The sequence below is a fragment of the Bidens hawaiensis genome, unplaced genomic scaffold, assembly GCF_021521415.1.
Source record: "Bidens hawaiensis isolate Kalapana, Puna unplaced genomic scaffold, B.hawaiensis_p1.1 tig00012650_1, whole genome shotgun sequence".
Lineage (NCBI taxonomy): Eukaryota > Viridiplantae > Streptophyta > Magnoliopsida > Asterales > Asteraceae > Bidens > Bidens hawaiensis.
The window spans coordinates 29,557-49,356 of NW_027492047.1; the positions used below are offsets into that span (position 1 = coordinate 29,557).

Consider the following 19,800-nt stretch of genomic DNA (forward strand, 5'->3'; position numbering starts at 1 on the left):
ACAAGTATTATGCCATGTATGTTACACATATTTACAATCGCTTATGTGACTAAGATCATCAACATTCATAACATTCATCAGGTTGTCCTCTATATGGGTTGAGAGAATAATGACAATTAATGTTGTTTAAATAAACATGGTTTCCTATTGATATGAGCAAGTCATAGTTAAGTTTACTTTTAACTGGTTGTGACATATTTAAAGGAGGTTTGAGATTAGGATATATTGTATATATGTATCATCATATTATGAATATATTTATAGATTTAAAATGTGATAGCGACGCAACTTGTTGTCCGCTTAATTGCCTTCAGTTTCTATGTAATTGCTACTTTTCAAATATATGACTTGCCATCTATTAGTTTATAGAATTTCAAGGTAAGAATATGTACAATAGGTATGTTTTTGCCTAGAAGTATGTCCATAGAATACATATTTATGCCTATATACATGTAGAGTGAGGTTACTGTACAATAATTGCTTAACGTACGATAGGTACACGAGATGCTCAAAGGCAAAAAAAATTCTAAAATGCTCAGCCAAAAGCCTAAAACGCTCAAAAACGGTTTTCGTGAAAAAAGTAAAAAATTGATCGATTAACGATCCAAAACTGTTTTGGGTGAACCAATGATTAATTGGATATGTATTGACGATTCCGAGATGTTGGGATGTGATTTCATGGATCGATTTCGTGAATATAGCGTATATACGTACCTATTATACGTTAATATATTATTGTATTCTATCTTTTCTCTGTACATGTCATGTATATACTTTTACAGGATTTTTTTTGTTTTTTTAGCATTTTGTGTAGTCGGTAATAAAATACCAATTACATCATTTTTGTATGTATTCTTATTAACTTAAGCAGAAAGGTAAGTCTCAAAGCCGGCAGCTGACAGAAACAAGCAGCAAGATAATCCATTATTTTTATGTCAATTCTCCTGTAACCCAACATACCTTTTGGTCAATATAACCTCCCTCTTGCCTCTTCAACTCTTCAACTACATCAAACCCTAATTTTATCATCATTTATTCTCTAGACAACGCGGTTTCTTGATCTTGAAGTTATGGGGTCTGAGAAGCATGGGAACAATTCAGAAACTTCGAGCGATCAAGAAACTGATCGCTCGTTGTCTCCTAAAAGCTCGAAAGAGGGTTTGGGTCGCTCGTACGAGTGTAACTTTTGCAAAAGAGGGTTCACAAATGCTCAAGCATTAGGTGGTCACATGAATATTCATAGAAAAGACAAAGCAAAAGCCAAAAAACACAACACTGCTTCAATTACCAAGCCGAAGAAAGATCATTATTCGACGGTTTCTTCGAAATCTTTTAATCTTATTCCTAATGAAGAGGCTCAAAATCATGGTTCTTTATTCGGGGGGTTCTCGACACACAATCATGGTTATCAGTTTATGCCATCAAACCCTAATTTTAGTGCTCTCCATGAGGAGCATTTGAGGGTGAATTTGAATCTTGGAATTGGGAGTTCTGAAATGGGAAGTAGTAATATAGAGAGTGCAAAAGTAGGGCATGAAGATTGGATCCAAAACGACGTAGATTTGGAGCTTCGTCTAGGTCAATATCCTTAGAGAGTGATCTATCTTTTTTGCCTATGAAAAGAGAAGGAAACACATGTTCAAAATGGAAACAAGAATTGGCTGATATTAGGTGAAGTACTTCTTAATTTCATTCTATATCTATTTTGTACCTTGAGTGTTTATAATTACCTGGTATATATATGCTACAAACCTTGTTTATTTGTATGGCTTATTAATCATGTACTATTGTACTCTATATGTTCAACTCATGCAATATACTAATTTGAACTAAAGTATTTGAAATTATTAAATTCTACATTTTCTTCTGCTTTCCCTCAAATTTACAAGATTTATGCTAGTATAGTTTGTTTTGGTCCTTAAGCCATCAAAAACCGACACCTTATTCTTCGGATAAGAAGAATTCGGTACGTAGTGATCATATCTTAAAAGCCCTAAATTTAAAAAAAAATGGTTCCAGACTTAACACTTTGGCATACTTGATTTGTTCTAAGGCAACTAGTATAGTCATAGTTTATGTTTACTTACACGGCTTTATTACAATTCTAATTAATCGTTATAACTTTTTGGATGCGCGATCTCCCTCTTAATAAGTTAGATATATGTGGCAACAATGCTTTCTTTATATTCAACATATATGGATCACAATTTCTTAAGACCTTGGCATGTTTGATATGTATGTTCTAAGAAGGCAACTAGCTAGTTTATGTTCACTTACAAGGCTTTATTACAATCTAATTAATCGTTATAACTTTTCCGACGCGTGATATATACCTCTTAATAAGTTAGATATATGTGGGCATGTGGCAACAATGCTATCTACATAATGGATCATAATTTCTTCAGTCAACATGATTTGTTGTCTTTGATGTTGGTCACAGCTTGGTCATCTTGGAAGGTATAATTAGTTGTAATTTTCTTGTTGTTTTGTATTTTGGCCTGTCTAAATTATTAACTTTTATAAGTTGTATATAACTATGCACGTACTGATCTTATGTTTACCAACTAATTGGTATTATTAGGTGCTAATTATTCAAGCATAGTATTTAACTCCCAAATTATCCAATTGTCATCTTCACCTTTTCATCTTCTGTCATGTGGATCTTTAATCTGCTTACACATGCAGTTGCACCTATTAAAAAACATGATCCTACAATGATCATAGTTATATATATGTTGTATGCATAGTTCTATGCATGTCATATATAGTTGCTTCATGATCATATCCCAGGAATATTATGATGAATGGAGCATAATAGAATGCCGGATAATGTTTTATATTTTTGGTAACCATGAGAACCCGTTGCTGAAAACAAATGTTCATTGCTATACCTCAACCAGTTAGATAATTGCTTCCGAAAATAAAATTAGCAAGTGTGTGCAGTGGAATAATTACATGTTACAAACAGATGCTCTAGAAGTAGGAATGCTCGCTATGCGGTTTGACGGAGTAACCAATGTGGTCCATTTGTTATTTATTCGAGTTATTTGGTATTTATACATGTCCGATGGACGGGGTAGTTTCATATAATAATTTATAAACCCTTTTTTTTATCTTAACGAACACAAATGAACATTAAATGAAGATACACTAAGAAAACTCAAAATAGGATATATAGGACCTACACTAACATAACCATAAAATGATATGAAATAATGAAGAGTTTACCAATTTGAAATATAAGCAGTTAGTGTAAGAAAGTAAAGCAGACAAAATATAAATAAAATGAACTTAAACTTACCATCTGAAAATCATATGTAGGCTTCAACGTCTCATCAATCTTACAAGAAATTCAACAAAATTAAAAAGTTGTTTACATATCTAAACCCGAATGCGTCAAACTGAAAAAGAAGATCAGTAAAATATTAATATGATGGTACCTTGGTATGTTGATAAGTTGCTTTGATCATGTTCTCTATTAGAATGTTCACATTTTAATTTAGGAACATTAACACATTTTTTTGTGCATACTTAATACTTTTACTTAAAGCTCAGTTAGTACCATATTAATGTTGCCCAAAAACTACCTTGTGTCACCACCATTTTTAAGTATAATATAACATGGTTAGTATATAATCTTGAGATGATCCGACGGCTATAATCAACCCAAAAATCGGTTACACTCTTTCGGGGAAGTAATATATATAATTTCACTTTTGGTTATGGGTGAAACCAAATTAAACAAATTGGTTTAAATGTTACGTTTAAATTTGTGTGTTTTTAAATCCCCCCCCCCCTTCTCCTCCCAAAAAAAACGAATAAGCGTTTATTTAACTCGTATGATTTCATGAACAACTCGATCCAAACAGCCTTCCATTTAACTTTTGGGTGAATTAATGTTTCTTTCATGGTTTAATTTAGGTGTTCGTTTCTTTGTCTAAGGCGTGCTTTATTTCATCCGAGTGAACACCCCTAGCATGAAGATACAAACACCTAAAAGGCTAAATCAATGTTTTTAAAATCGTATCGGACATCAGGCATGTCGCTCTATTGATTCACTAATTGGATTGGTTTTAAAACCGGATTACAATATAACAAATTTAACTTTAAAAGTTATATGTGAGACACAAAAAATACATATATAAAAATCTAATTTTCCTCTTTAATTTAGGGAATAACTTGGTAACTATGACATAATTAAATGAGGTTAAGAATGTATATAATAAATAAATATAAGAGCATAAATATCTAAAAATTATATAATTCATGTTTCTTTCTAGTACTAAACAAAGGGAGGTCCATGCCTATAAAATGGTGCCCTACTCACCTAGAAAGAACAACCACCATGACCCCATGCTCATGTTCCCAATCGTGTGCTGTATTTCTTGTTTGGTTTTATTTAAATTATTATGTTCTAACTTGTTTTCTATGTTTCTAAGCAGTTTTGCTGATTTTTAAAAAAACTGGCCGGTTTAAACATGTCTGGTCCATGTGTGCGTAACTAAACCGGTGCAGTTTCTGCCTTCTGGTTAAACCGGTTAGACCGCATACTGTTTTTTTTCTTTTTCTTTAGACAAAAACAAAGGCTTAGAACTACTAGAGTAACATAAAAGTCATGTCTTTAAAAAACACTACTAAATTTTAAACAAACCATAAACCACAATTTCTAATGTTCTTTTATAAGCAAATTAATCTAACTATTTAACGAAAATGTTTGTAACCGAAACTAGTCCATCATATATTCATATATAACTAACATTGTGTTCTCGAGTTTCATTTTAGGTCCTTACACCTTAACTCTTTTTTTTCATAAATCATGCATTCTTTCAAGCCAATTCTTTATGCCGAGTATCCTTCTAGCTAATAGTGTTCATTATTCTAATCAAATACGAAAAAATTTGAAATTCATTTCCAACCGGATTCAAATAACGAATTTGAACTCTGGTTCCAAATGTCCATAATGGATCCTTATACGAGCCGAAATGAATTCCTCTTCGTTTTCAAATCGTTTTCGACTCTATGAAATTCAATCTCCGTTTATCAAGTTCGAATTTGAATTATACAAGACATTTGATTAGTTTATATGTATATTTTATTTTTACATATTTACTCTCAAAATTCGGGTTATTCTAATTTCCAAATGCGTTCAATTTTTTGGATTCCGTATTCAAATCGTTTCGAATTCATATGCAGTTTCAAAATAGTTAAAATCGAATAACCCGAAAACCGAACCTAACAACTAACAAGTGAACACACACTATTACTTCATTCTTAGAGCCTAGAGGTAGAGGTGCACAAATTGGGTTTCTAAATACCTGGGTTCGGGTATAGAACCGGGTACGGGTATGACCGGGTATTGGTAATAATCGGGTAGGATTCGGGTCGGGTATTGTCTCTAAAAATCATACCCTATCCATCGGGTTCGGGTCGGGTATAGAACCGGGTATTCTAAAACCGGGTATTTGAATACCCTATTATCGGGTATTGAAAAAACTCTATTTACGGTTTTTTTCGGGTTTTTTTCCGGTATTTTTTTTATATAGATTGGATTTTTTAAAAGTTTACAATTTTTAAGGGTATTATTCGGGTATTTTTAAGGTATTTTTCGGGTATACATCGGGTATTTGAAATACCCGGTTTCGGGTATTGGAAAACCTCGGTTCCGGGTTCGGGTATTACCGGGTACAAATCGGGTTTTCGGGTATTACCGGGTATAAATCGGGTCCGGTTCGGGTTTTAGTGCCAAAATGCATACCCTATCCGTACCCTACGGGTAGGGTCGGCTTCGGGTTCGGGTATTAAAAACCCGGGTATTAGAAAAACCGGTTCCGGGTATTTATTTCGGGTCCGGTTCCAGATTCGGGTTTTTTATGCACCTCTACCTAGAGGTATTCTGAGACAGGGTTGTTATTGAGTTTGATGGGCTGGAAAAAGAAGTTTTGTTAATGGGTTGTTACTTGTTAGCAATGGGTCTCAATAGAGAGACCATTGAGTCTGTCAGTCTATGGCTCTGGGCCAGGTATAGGCCCACTTTTAGGATCCACGAATTCAAATGAACAAAGTTAACAAGTTGAATTCTTATGTCATGTTAGACATTGAGGTGCACAAATCGGGTTTCTTATATACCCGGGTTTGGGTATAATTGAGTATTGGAAAATCGGGTATTGGCAATAATCGGGTCGGGTCCGGGTATTGTCTCTAAAAACCATACCCCATGTATCGGGTTCAAGCCAAGTATAGAACCGGGTATTCTAAAACCGGGTATTTGAATACATATTTACAGGTATTGAAAAAGTATTGAAAAAACCCTATTTTCAGGTTTTGTCTGGCTCTTTGTCGTGTATTTTTCGGATATATATTAGATTTTTTAAGGGATTGCACCTTTCAGAATTATTTTTTCGGGTACTTTTCGGGTAATATTGGGTATTTGGAAAACCTGGTTCGGGTATGGAACCGGTTCGGGTTTTTGGGTATTACCAGGTACAAATCGAGTCGGTTCCGGGTACGGATTTTAGTACTGAAATGCATGCCCTATCCGTACCCTACGGGTAGGGTCGGGTACGGGTTCGGGTATTAAAAACCCGAGTATAAAAAAACCGGTTTCGGGTACTTTTTCCGGGTCGATTCTGGGTTCGGGTTTTTTATGCACCTCTAGTTAGACCTACAACTTAGATCACATAAAATTTTTTTGCTGTTCTAAAAAAATACAATTTTTATGTCAAATAACTCGTATTCTTATGTCATATTGTCACCCACCCACATCTTATAAATCATATGTATTTAACACCATTAGAAAAACTATCGTGTCTTATGATACCCGTGTACATGGAGGTCCGTTACTATACATTATGACTCGTTTATCTGTTAAATTATATTACGAATACATTAAAACAAACAAACAAACAAAAACATGATATATTATAGAAGTTTCAAAGCATCATTTTTTTAATAAATTTAATCAACAAGAAGAGCATTTAGAATATTCTTTTCAAAGGGAAGGATGTGACGATTTTTTTTTACCAAATCTTATTGGTTAATTGAAATAAACACCGTTTACGAGTTAAGAGGTGTGGTATACACACTTGGTCAAGACCATTCTGACTTCTGGCACTGACAAACCGAAGGTTCAAGGGGCAACCCCCAAGCAAGGTACAAAAGGATAAGCCTGCGGTGGGGATATAACGAGAGGCACCCAACAAATGAAAAGTCATTTATAGTAGTTAAAAGACTTTGAAACTTGCTTTGGATATACGTGGTTGGTAGAAACATTAGTAGAAATTGATTATCAATTGCAAGTGAACAATAAATATAAATTGATGCATTAGGAAAAATTGAATGATCAATGGCAACTATGCTATTAACACGAACTAGGCGACCGACAATAACTATGTACTGCTTACAAAAGTCGTTTGTCAGCAGTAACTAGGTTAATACTGACTTTATTTGAATTAACTATAATTTAATCGACAACTGGCACACTCTTTTTATGAATTGTTATGTTGTTTCAAATAAACTTTGTTATAGTTCCTTAATTATTAATAAAAAACACATATTTGGCATGTAATTTGTACGTGGATTTCGTAACTATAAATTATATACTAGTTCCTTATTCTTTATTAACCATGCTTAATTGCTTATTGATACAATTATTTGTAAAAAAACATGTGATTGAAGAGACAATGAACACAATAATCTTGACTTTGTTTGCAATAGGTGTCCTAAAGTCAAAAAAATATAAAGAACTCGGCCCATCTTCTTTTACTTTGCTTTTGCATCATTGGACATAATATGGGCCCTTATGTTACTTTCATTCCATTTTTAGTGTCCTTATTCATAGTATTCATTTCGCACATAGAATTTTAATGCTTGTTATAATTTGTGAAGATGATTGTAAGTAAAACATGTGAGGGTTAATTTATCCTACATAATCTTTTAAATATAGAAAAGGTACAAACGCACAATATATTGTATAATATAACATAATATCGAACAAAATATTACATAATGCTAAGTAATATATGTCGAAGAAAAAAGACACAACGGTAAAATATAAACAAAGAACACAATGATAAATAAAAATACACAATGATATGAACGAAAATTACAAACTATACAAGATAAAAATCGAAAAGTGAAAACCTAAAATCTAATATTATAAAGTTCAACGAGACGTTCCAATGCCGCTAGTTTGAGTTCAATCGAAGTCCGTTTGATACATTTTATTTTACTTCCTAGTTTGAGAGAAAACTATGTAAATGAATCCAACCCAACATGTTATTAGGGTTTTATGTTTTCCTTGAGGTTGGAGCAACTATCTTTGATACAAGGATTATAGAAGTGAGTAGTAACACAAAAAAAACTTACATCATTTTATTGTATTAGTTTTGTTTCGGCAAGAGATTTTCTTCATTATAATTGTAACGTTATTATGAACTCCATCTTCAAAAACTATGATTTAGAATATTGGTGGTAAAAAAATGTTTACATGAACTAAATGGTTGATCGAAACATGTATTTATTAGAAAATAAATAAATCGCCACACATAACTAAAATTTCTTGTATGATATCACGACAGAAAAACATATTCCTGGTGCTAACTTGTGAGGAAGTGAGTAACATGCCCGTTAAACAAATGGCACTTAATTCTCGTATTTACAAATGGGATACGCCACCATTGAACGTGTCCTCCACCAGCCAGTCTTATAGCTAATATGAGAAGGTAAATTATGTTTTTCAGAGTAAGTTGGACAGTATTAGTGTTTATTCATGGATCTCCACAATCGATTCTCATATATAAAACATCATGGTCCCTGGACACGGATGTCAGTGATATTTTTTTTGTGTAAACAAAATATTTGTATGGCCATGCGTAATCAAAACAACGTTTCCCCGAACATTTTACGTCATGTGGCGCACGATCAGCATTTTATATTTTGCAAAAAAAAAATGGGCGTAGTCAAAACTCTCATGCAATCATTACACAATTACTACTATTTTAACTATTTAATATAAATAAACATATAAATTAAAAAAATAAAATGATTGGATAAAGTTCCTTAAAATTCCCCCCGTTTTCTACATTTTCTCCACAAAATTCCTTACCAAATTATCATCCATAATGTCTAGGGTTGGTGTTTTCAGGCATTATGGCACCAAATCGTCATCATAAAACCACCACAACCGGATGGTCTAAGATTGGTAGATTATGCATATAAAATTATAAATTCAATCGGAAGAAGCTGAAAATGATAAGGAGACAAGAGAAGCATTAGTTAAAATTTAAACATCCCGGTAATATTTCAAAATACGATGGTGAAAGTATACATAATAATGAAATTTATATATAGAATCTAAAAACCTTTTTTTCCTTTAAAACAACCAAACAACATCACATGTGTTATTTTTCTTATATTTAATTATTTTACATGAATTCATTTTAAATAATTGAATTAAAATCATATCAATCTATTTTCCAATAATTATTACCGTAAAGTTTTTCATTAATCATTACGTATTTGTTAATAGTAAGATATTTTCAAGAATTCCATTATAATATTTCTTATAAAAAAATCATTTAAAAATATTTACATTGAAGTCTTTAGACCGTGTGTAGTGGATAAAGCTCATATAAGGGCGTTATACGTCATGTGATGTCACGTAATCATATGGGCTTTATGGATAAAAGGATGTAGTGGATGAAACCCCTTCAAATCTTTCATCATTATTATTTAATTACTATTAAATAGAAAAATATAAAGCAACCAATCAGATTTCTTTTCTCGTCCCCCTTCAGGCACTGTGTGTGAAGCACCCCCCCCCCCCCCCTCCATGCCGCCTGGTGTTCCCGATGCTGTGTGGCGCCATAGTTGGGGATGCTTCACTACAGGTGGTCTTATATCATCTACAGGTACTCCAACCATATATTTTAAGAAAAAAACAGATTTGGTTTTTATCAAATTTTACATTTCATCAGGAATCTCGAAACTAAAATATGATTTAGATATATGGATTAAATAGTGAATCTATATATACATAAATTACTATTCACTTCATATTTTCATTTAATATATTCTTTGGAGTATTATTAAATTAAATAGAGATAAATATCAGAAGTTGAACGTGGAAAATTCTATAAAGATTACATATTTGTGTTTTTAGTTAAATTATATGGATGAAAATAAGAATTCTAAAGTATATACTAAAACCATCGGTATTGCAAGCTAGAATAGGGCTTAATTCCTGCGATGAGTTCCACAATTAAAAGATTACTATCGGTGTCACAAGCTAGAATAGAGGTTTAATTCATGCAATGTGTTCCGCAATTAAAAAATTAGGGGTCCAAATCATGCAAATGGCAAATTACAATACGTCCATCTTATAAAATCTAAAAATTGTTGTTAAAAGAATAAATTAGCATATATAATTTCAAAAATATTAAAACCAAAAGCAATTTTATAATACAATAATATTTTCTATTTTAGGAAAACCCCCACCTAAGCACCTAGTATTAGTTTGGATCTTTTGCTTTAGCTGATTTGTCTGGACAGCTAACTTAATTATAAATTATACACATTTATTATTATTATAGTATTAAAGTGAGTTAACAGATCTATTGGTGGCCACTGGCCAGATGATATATTCTAAGTTTCCAAATCCGGACTTTATGTCTTTAAGGTGATTCCATTAGCATTAGTCCTATCCCATTTAGAAAGATTGACCAACTATTTTAGGGTAATTTGGTACTTTGGTAGTATAATAATCCAACCTTTGTTAGATCATGAAAGTATACAAAGAAAAAAATATTTAAAATTTATAAGATTAATGAGGAGCATTAAATACTTGATATACTTATATTAAAAAAAGAAACAAGCTTTTAAAAGTTTATTGACCTTTTAATAAAAAATCACACATTAGGTAATCCAACTTTTCAGTACCATGATGGCAAAAATCTTGGAAGATTTTATTAATTGTAATTTCGAATTTACACTAAACACTTCAATATTCGTTACATTGGTGGCCCTCTTTTAATTATCACACACCACTTTTTTTTTAATGCAAGTGTTATTGTTACATAGTTTTATATTTAAATACTACTAGTTGACTAGTAGTAGGTTGTATATTTAACATCCATTGTTATATCCATATTGATCTTTATTAACACATATTGTTATGTTTCTTGCAAAAATAACATAAAATTAATTCTTAAAATATAAAAACATATACAAAATTAGAGTGAGTGTATGGGAGATAGCTCAAGTTGTCTTTCGGTTGTCTCGGTTAAAAGATTTCTTGTCCTAGAGAACATGAGTACTTTTTTTGTGTTATAAAGTGAATCAGTTGATCCTTCTCAAATGTAATATCTTTCGATGGAGGTGGAGATGGATCGCAAGCCGACACTTGTCGGCTATGTGGAGATGCTTTTGAGACAACTTTTTTCCTACTTGCTTCATGTTACCTCCGCTTCATGTATTCTAAGCAAAAATTTTAGCTAGTTTGGTTTAGGTTATTAACCAAAACTAATCAAACCAAACTAAAAACCGACAAACAAATCGAATAAACCAAATTAATTAACCAAAACCAACTGATTATTATAAATAGATTAACCAATAATTTCAATTTTAGTTTGACAAATAACAAAATTGAACCAAACCATACACACCCCAGTGTGAGCTTAATATTTATAAATTTAAAAAATTTGCCTTAAAAAAAGAAGAAAAAAAGATAAAGCTTCCAAAATTCCATTTGTACATACACTTATTCTCATGCTCCTTTACAAATATAGCTTCTATTTGTTTTCTTTTAATACACAAATACATAAATAAAAACAAATTATTAATTTCAATTACTATAAATAATAACTTTGAATCCCCCACTTGTAATGTAGTGGTAGGGGTCTTGGGTTCTTTAATGGAGACTCAAGTTTGAATTTCACTTGTGTCATATTTGGGTGGATATTGGTAATGAAGAATTTGAGTTAGGCATTGTACAAAGATTATCAGATTGAACCCTGAGCACACCCGGGTTTTCATCCCACCGTGAGTTACGCCAAAGAGTTATGCTCTTGTGGTGCACAACAGCTGTAAAGTGGCAGTCGGAGGTATGGTTTCCCCGGGGAACGCCCAAGCCAAACTCTGAAGCCAGCGTAAGCCCGTTAAGACAACATGGTTTCCCTTTAGTTTCTTTTCTCTCTTTAACCTTCAACAACAACAACAACTGCTGCTGTATCATTCTTCACTTCACCTTTATCTCTCAATTGGATCACCACCACCGCTGACTGCGTCTAATTCTTGTGAGCTACGCTTCACTTTTTACCCACATTCTTGTTTTTTTTTATATTTTGCTTCAATTTGGATCAATTGATTAATGGGTTTTTTAATTTCTTGTTAAAGTTTGAATCTTTATTGTGTTGAATTGGATTTTGGGGTGTGATTGTGAAATTAGGTTTAGGGTTTTGATCAAGAAATTGAGATTGTGGATGAAAAAGAGAAGGATATCTTTGAGGATTCATTTGTCTAAGCTTAGCTTTTTATCTTCTATGAACATTCATGTGACCACCAAGTGCTTGAGCAGATCTAAACTCTCTCTTACAAAAACTACAAGTGTACTTTGGAGGCCATGAAAACTCACCAAAACTTTCTTTATTTGTCGGTTTTAGTACATTGTTGTAGTCTTTCAGCCTGCTACTTTTAGTACTCAAACTTGCATATTCCTCCATTTTAGCTCTTAGAAAATATTGGAAAAGTGAGATGAGGGTGATGAAATATGATGAAGGAGATGGAAGTTTAAATGGAAGGGAGGAAGGGGTAAATATTTTTAGTTCCCTAAAGTTGGTGACTACTTGCTATAAATAGAAATCCTTGTCCTGACTAAGGTACCTTTTGCTCATATCTACCACAGATCTATCCAGATGGTGTTTCAGTCCTCTCCTTAAAAAAACTTTTCTATTCCCTTACTTATGTATATTGCTATTAAATAAAATTAGTTCTATGGAAATCAAAGCATATGTCTTAGTAATATGAGCACTATATTTATTTACTCTTATAACCTTTCTAAGATTTTTTTTGTGTGTGAATGACATATTTGTAAAGTTACTTTGTTCCATTGGTTTGGGTGACGGTTTAAGTCTTGTTAACTCGTGTTTTGCATCTTTATTCTTTTGAATGACGAAGGACACTAGCTAAACCTATGGAAAGCTCTTTTGAGGGTTTGATGTCGTGAGGTCTAATCCATTTAGTAGTGTTTCACCAAGATTTTTCTTGTGTTAAGTGATCCAAGATTTGGTCAAACGACGGACGAAAACGAGACAAAAATGGCCACAACACAAAATGAAATAACTTGGAATACATAACACTATATACAATTTGGTCTAGCCGTCGGACCTAAGTATTTTTCTCCGACTTTAGCTATTTTTTAATCTTTCATAATTTATTATAAAATGCATAAATCAGTAAATAACTGATTGCTTTAATTTACGTGTTTATTTATATCTTTAGTTTCATCAATTTTTAGTTTTCATAATATTTTAAAAGTGAGCGAATATATCTTCTAAAGAGTAATAATCTTCGAGCATTCCAAATCAACCAAATAGTGAAATAGATCAACACCAACTTATGTTTGATGCTTCTCGTCAACCCGGACCGTCTGAAATTAATAAAATCAATTAAATCCAATAAGTTAAAGAGGATTTGAGATAAGAAGACCACTCCGATTATGATAAGTTTTATCAATCGTCTATAGGGATGAAATTGTACGTTTTGGATTTGCTATTGTTAATTAGTTCATGTTTGCTAATATTAATGAAACAGTACACAATTCTTGGGAAATATGAAAGACTAAAAAGTGGTGGTCTGAGTGATGGTAGACTGTGATTATCATAGGTATGCATGCATATATGTATCTGGTGACGGTGGTGGTATATATGATGCTACTTCACGTTATTATGATTGGTGAAAACCCTAAAACCTAGTTGTTTTTTTAATTATTATTAATTTCCACAACATAGAACATCCTCTGACGTTTACTGTGAAGTAACATATTTTGTAACTAGCATGTGCATCTTTCTGTCCTGTTTACACTCCTTACCTTATTACATCAATTAATAATTATTACATTTTGTAGAATAGGATCAGGAATCTACTATATATGTTAGATTAATATTCCTAGCTACTCAATTGGCTTCCTTGTTGAAAGTAAAAAAATGTTAGATATAACTTGTGATTAAATCATATTCAAAATATTCAAAATCGGTTATCATGAAAGTCATAACTGAACCATCGTTTGCTTAACTGGTTCGGTTATTTCAGTTATGGCTTGTTTTTCTTTTTGCGTTCATCCCAAGTTTAAAATGTTTAGTTGAGTTAATTAATTACACAAAGAATCTTAATTAATTGGTTTGAGTTAATTAATTACACAAAGAATCTTAATTAATTGGTTTAGTTCTTTCGTTTTCTTTTAACCATGTAACCCACCCTAACCTGTGTCTTCTTCATCAACAAACGAATATTTCATTGTCAAAACCAATTGTCGTAGATGAGAAGCAATGAAGATCTAAGCGCTCCCGTGGTGCATGATGTTCGCAGACGATATTGTATTACTTGCTGAGAGAAAACAAGATTTAAACATGAGGCTTGAGAAGTGGCGAACAACCTTAGAAACAAAAGGTTTAAGGATTAGTCGCTCTAAGACGGAGTACCTCCACTGTGATTTTAGTGGGGTAAATGACAATGAGTACGCACAGATCACCATTGAAGGGCAGGTGGTTCCGCAGGTAAAGAAGTTCAAGTATCTAGGATCATTTGTTCAGAGTGATGGGGAATTAGACAGTGATGTGACCCATCGAGTTCAGATAGGATGGCGTAAATGGAAAACAGCCACTTGTATATTGTGCGACAAAAGTTTCCCAACTAAACTAAAGGGAAAATTTTATAGGGTTGCAGTTAGACCGGCAATGCTATATGGAACAGATTGCTGGGCCATCAAGAAGGCACAAGTGCGGAGATCGAGGTAGCGGAAATGAGAATGTTACGTTGGATGTGTGGGCACACAAGGTTAGACCGAATTACAAACGTTGTGTTTCGGGAGAGATTTGGGGTGGCGAACATAGCAGACAAGATAAGAGAGTGGAGATTGAGATGGTTTGGGCATGTGAAAAGAAGACAAATGACGAATCCTGTTAGATCCGTAGAAAACATTACTATAGAGGGGAGGAGGGGTAGAGGACGACCTAAATTAACTTGGGACGAGAGGATTAAGCAAGATTTAATAGACCTAAACCTCTCAGAGAACATAGTGGAGGATATGAATTATTGGAGAAGTAGAATTAAAGTTAAGGATTTTTAGAAAAAAATACGTTAGGCCTTCTATTTTCCTTTTTTTGGTCACACACCAGAATAGTATTTTCTTACATGTATATAGTATTAATATTATTATTACTATTATTATTAGTATTATTAATATTTTTATATTACTATTGAACTTTGATTTACTTTGTATTGCTCCATACATATGCGCTTTAGAGCAGAAGGTCTCTCTGAAAGCCACATCTTTATCCCTTTGGATAGAGGTACGGTGTGCCTACATCTCAGACTCCCCAGACCCTACTTATAGCTTTGCTGTTGGTGGGACTTCACTGGGTATGATTGATTGATACTTATACTTTTGCTTATGCTTACTACTTGCTTCTTATGCTTCTGGTTTGTTTTACTTACCACACTAAGTGATATTGTCATACTTTGTGAATGATTAATCTTGAATTATTAATAAAGTTAAGGGTTTATTATGTTATATTTTACTTAATTGAATTGTAGTAGGTTTAGAAAATGTATGTCTTGGAAAACAAGTTAAGTAGGTCTATATATAGGGTCTAGATTATTAGTTTTATAAGAGATTTAAGAGAGAGTCGAGAGAGAGTTAAGAGAGAGTTGAAAGAGAGTCAAGGAGTATCATCTCCATGTGCGTTTGGTAAGTTCGTGAAGTTAGTTTGTTATGTTCGTTTGATATATGAAAAGAGTCGAGGGTTGTCACCCAAATATCGCACGTTTGTTTGTTTGTTTGTTTGATAAGTTCGTTTGATATGATTGTTTGATCCGTCTGGGCCAACACTTTGTATTTCTTTTCTTTTTTGAAGTTATTTTTAGAGTTGGAGTCTTAGAAATTAAGTGCAACGTACCACTATATCATCTCCATGTGCGTTTGGTAAGTTCGTGAAGTTAGTTTGTTATGTTCATTTGATATATGAAAAGAGTCGAGGGTTGTCACCCAAATATCGCACGTTTGTTTATTTGTTTGATAAGTTCGTTTGATATGATTGTTTGATCCGTCTGGGCCAACACTTTGTATTTCTTTTCTTTTTTGAAGTTATTTTTAGAGTTGGAGTCTTAGAAATTAAGTGCAACGTACCACTATATGTATATATCCTTGGAGATTGAGAAAATGTCTGCTCTCATTTTTATCATCTTCATATCATCCTAATAGTTTTTGTTATATGTGAGATTATACTGAGTATGTTTTTTTTGTTTGACGGATAAGTATTTGCAACAAACTTTTTCTTAGCCACTTAGTTATAAGTTTTGCTAAGTTGCCCCATTGATGATTCTGGTGTTTATGCTACAATTAATTAACATAATTCATTATTAATTAATATTGTATCCATAAATACATCTTTTAAAGACATATATTATTTATTTTTACTAAAATACCCTAATATATCTTTTTTATGTTTCTTATAGTTAATTACCGTTCATTTAAAACCATCCATATTTTCAATATAAGCAGTTTGGGCCTACTCAACGTTTGGGCTCACACTACTTGGGCTATCCTGTTTCATTTTCACCCAATCATAAGTTCAAAAATCATGACCACAATAATTTATCATCCAGTGCCCCAAATTCAGAAATAGCATCAAAGTTACACATTTAGAACTAGAAGGTCTAGAAGTACAGAATCATATATTTTTTATTCAATTAGGAGGTCAAATTGCGCTTTAATTATTGCTCAATTTTTAGTGGATACTCACTACAAAGGTCTTAGGGTCTATACTTCATAGACGTTGCATCTCCCACTTTATCTCATTCACTTCACGTCACCTTAAGAAAATGGTTTAATTAACCTCCTTAACTCCCCTCGATATGAAACAATTCTTAAATTATTGCGTGTATCAAGGATTTTAAAGCCCGCTAAAACTTTAACTCGTCTTGTCATTAACGTCTCTTAACCCATGAAGGGAGTGGTGTTCCACTCGAAATCAACCTTAACGTCCTAGGTGTTAAGGTATAATGCTAGGCCTAACCTGTAAACTAACCAGCTCATGATATTAAAACAAGGTAAACATTTAAAAATCATAGTAATATTTGAATATAGCGACGCAGCTTGTTACTCGCTTACCCATTATCCAGATGTAGTTCGGTATGTGTTTATATGTGTAAGAAATATATTATTCGTTAAAAAAAATAATATCGGGATAGGGATTTTCAGGGCCGTCTCCGAAAATTTAAATACCTCGGCCGAGTCAAAATAAAAAGGCCTGTAGGCCTTAACAAATTTTTGTTATTCACTAATTTACATGGATAAAAACTTTTATCGACCGATTTATTATAAGCAGAAACCATTCTGAGCAAGTAATTATCTCATAAACCATTGCAAATAACCTTTTTTTTAACACAAAAAAACATATACATGTAAATAAAAAAGCTTGTGCCCCCGAAACTTATATGTCACGGCCGATTGTGCGACTCGCACACCCTCCGAGCCTCCCCTGGGGATTTTCTTCTAACGTGACTTACGATATTATGATGGGAAAAAAAAGGACGTGCATCAACGAATATAAAGAGTCAAGTTTCAAATATGTTGTTGGACTTTACAGGTCTACGTACGTACAGACATGCAATGCATTAATTCGTCAACTATTTAGCATGGACTGGAGACAGTATTAGCGTGAGTTTATGTTTATTAATTTTTAGTTTATACTAATTAAATAATGCTAGCTGGAGTATACTAGCTAGCTGTTATCTTTCTTATAAAAATGTTTTCATACAGACAATCAATATATATATTTATAAACATTAAAACACAATATATATTCAAACGACAAATCACATATCAAACTGTTTGTCATATATATTGCGATAATTATAGTTGTAAATAACTACATAAGTCATTGGTTACTTGATCTACTTCCACTTGTGTGTTTGCCCTTCAAAGAGCTAGCTTTAAATTTCCAGAGCAGCATGTGCTGTATTAATTCGTGATATATTAGATATATTCTTATGAATTTTAACAAGAACTAGTCCAAAAATCATATATGTATGAAAGAAAAAAAAAGGCAATTTGTTTTATTTTATTTCCAATTCATTTATTTTATAATTTTTTGAACGATCATTTAAATCACTGACGAACCAATGAACTGCCCGATCATCTGTGCTTCATCCTTAAGAAGAAGTTCACCATAGGTAAGAAAATTCTACAAGCTATAAGTGGGACATACTTGAACCCCAAGACCTACAATACTTTTAGTACATAACTAATAATAGTACAAAAAAGGTTTGTTAATAGGCAATGGTTATTCACACACCCTTTTTGGATATTCACGCATCCTCTTAACACATATATTATTTCTATATACACCCTATAAAGGGTGTATGAATAACACATCCCTTGTTAATATAATCATCCACTTGTATAAATATAATATTTGTAGTCATTAATTAATTAATAAAACTAGGTTCTTACATGCACGTTGCTATACGCGGGCTTATTGTTTGGTGCTTTTGTACGTTGAATCTTAGTGGAAACTCAATGAAAATAGAAGGTGATAATTAAACTTTAATTAAAACAAATTTAACAAAAACTGAATACGTAGCATTAATTTTGAAGAATATCTTTTTTTGTACATAATCAGTTTATGTGAGACTTCAAGAATCAAACCGATAACAACTATTCAGAATTTAATCCTCTTAAATAACTATTAATTTGCTATTATTTTCCTTATGTAATACCTTCTTTTAAAATATACTAGGATGCATTGATGCTAACTTTGTTTTTTCCATAACATGTATATTCATAATATTTTATTTTGTTTTCTTTTAAAATACAAATACAAATTATTTCTTCTAATCTCTGTATTTTAGAAACTATGCAATTACCCATTCGTTAATATTCATAATTATGCAATATCTTATAATTTATAAAATTATAATGTGAATTATATAATTCATATATGTATATTGAACGTTTCCTATATATTTTATCCGTGTGTTACACGAGAAACTAACGTACTACCCAATTAAGAGAATGGATGCATATGCTTATGAATGTTATACCCTAAGCAAAAAGGTGGTCCTATTGATGAATATTACACTTTTGTCCTGAATTTCACAATTAATATATAGGTTTTAATATCACATTTGAAATCATTATTCATCTTATAACGAGGTAAACGATATTTGCTACATCTCATAACCTATATAATAAAATAACTTTTTAGCATTCAAACCCTACCTTAGCTTTGCTATTGGTGGGATATACTGAGTACGATAATGATGATGATGATGATGTTCATGATGATGATGATAATAATGATGATGATGATGAGAGCGTACATACGGCCTGATATGTAACATATGTACATTGATTTAACCCTAGAAATCACATATTAATTAAAATCACTAGCATCGCTTTTAAGATAAAAGATAACTCAAATAAAATGAACAAAAACAAAAAAGGGATGATGTGTACGTACAATCAAAAGAATACAAAGGAAAGGTATAGAAAAGGACGAAAAGGGAAATAAGGGGATGAATGTC

At 32.3% G+C, this 19,800-nt stretch overlaps 1 protein-coding gene across 1 annotated transcript; it reads left to right on the forward strand.

Annotated features, from left to right (window-relative positions):
• Positions 1-771: 771 nt before the first annotated feature.
• LOC143541802 (uncharacterized) lies at positions 772-1,940 on the forward strand. The gene has a single exon (XM_077034531.1). The coding sequence runs from the start codon at positions 1,071-1,073 to the stop codon at positions 1,590-1,592; it is 522 nt and encodes a 173-aa protein (XP_076890646.1). The 5' UTR covers positions 772-1,070; the 3' UTR covers positions 1,593-1,940.
• Positions 1,941-19,800: the final 17,860 nt, after the last annotated feature.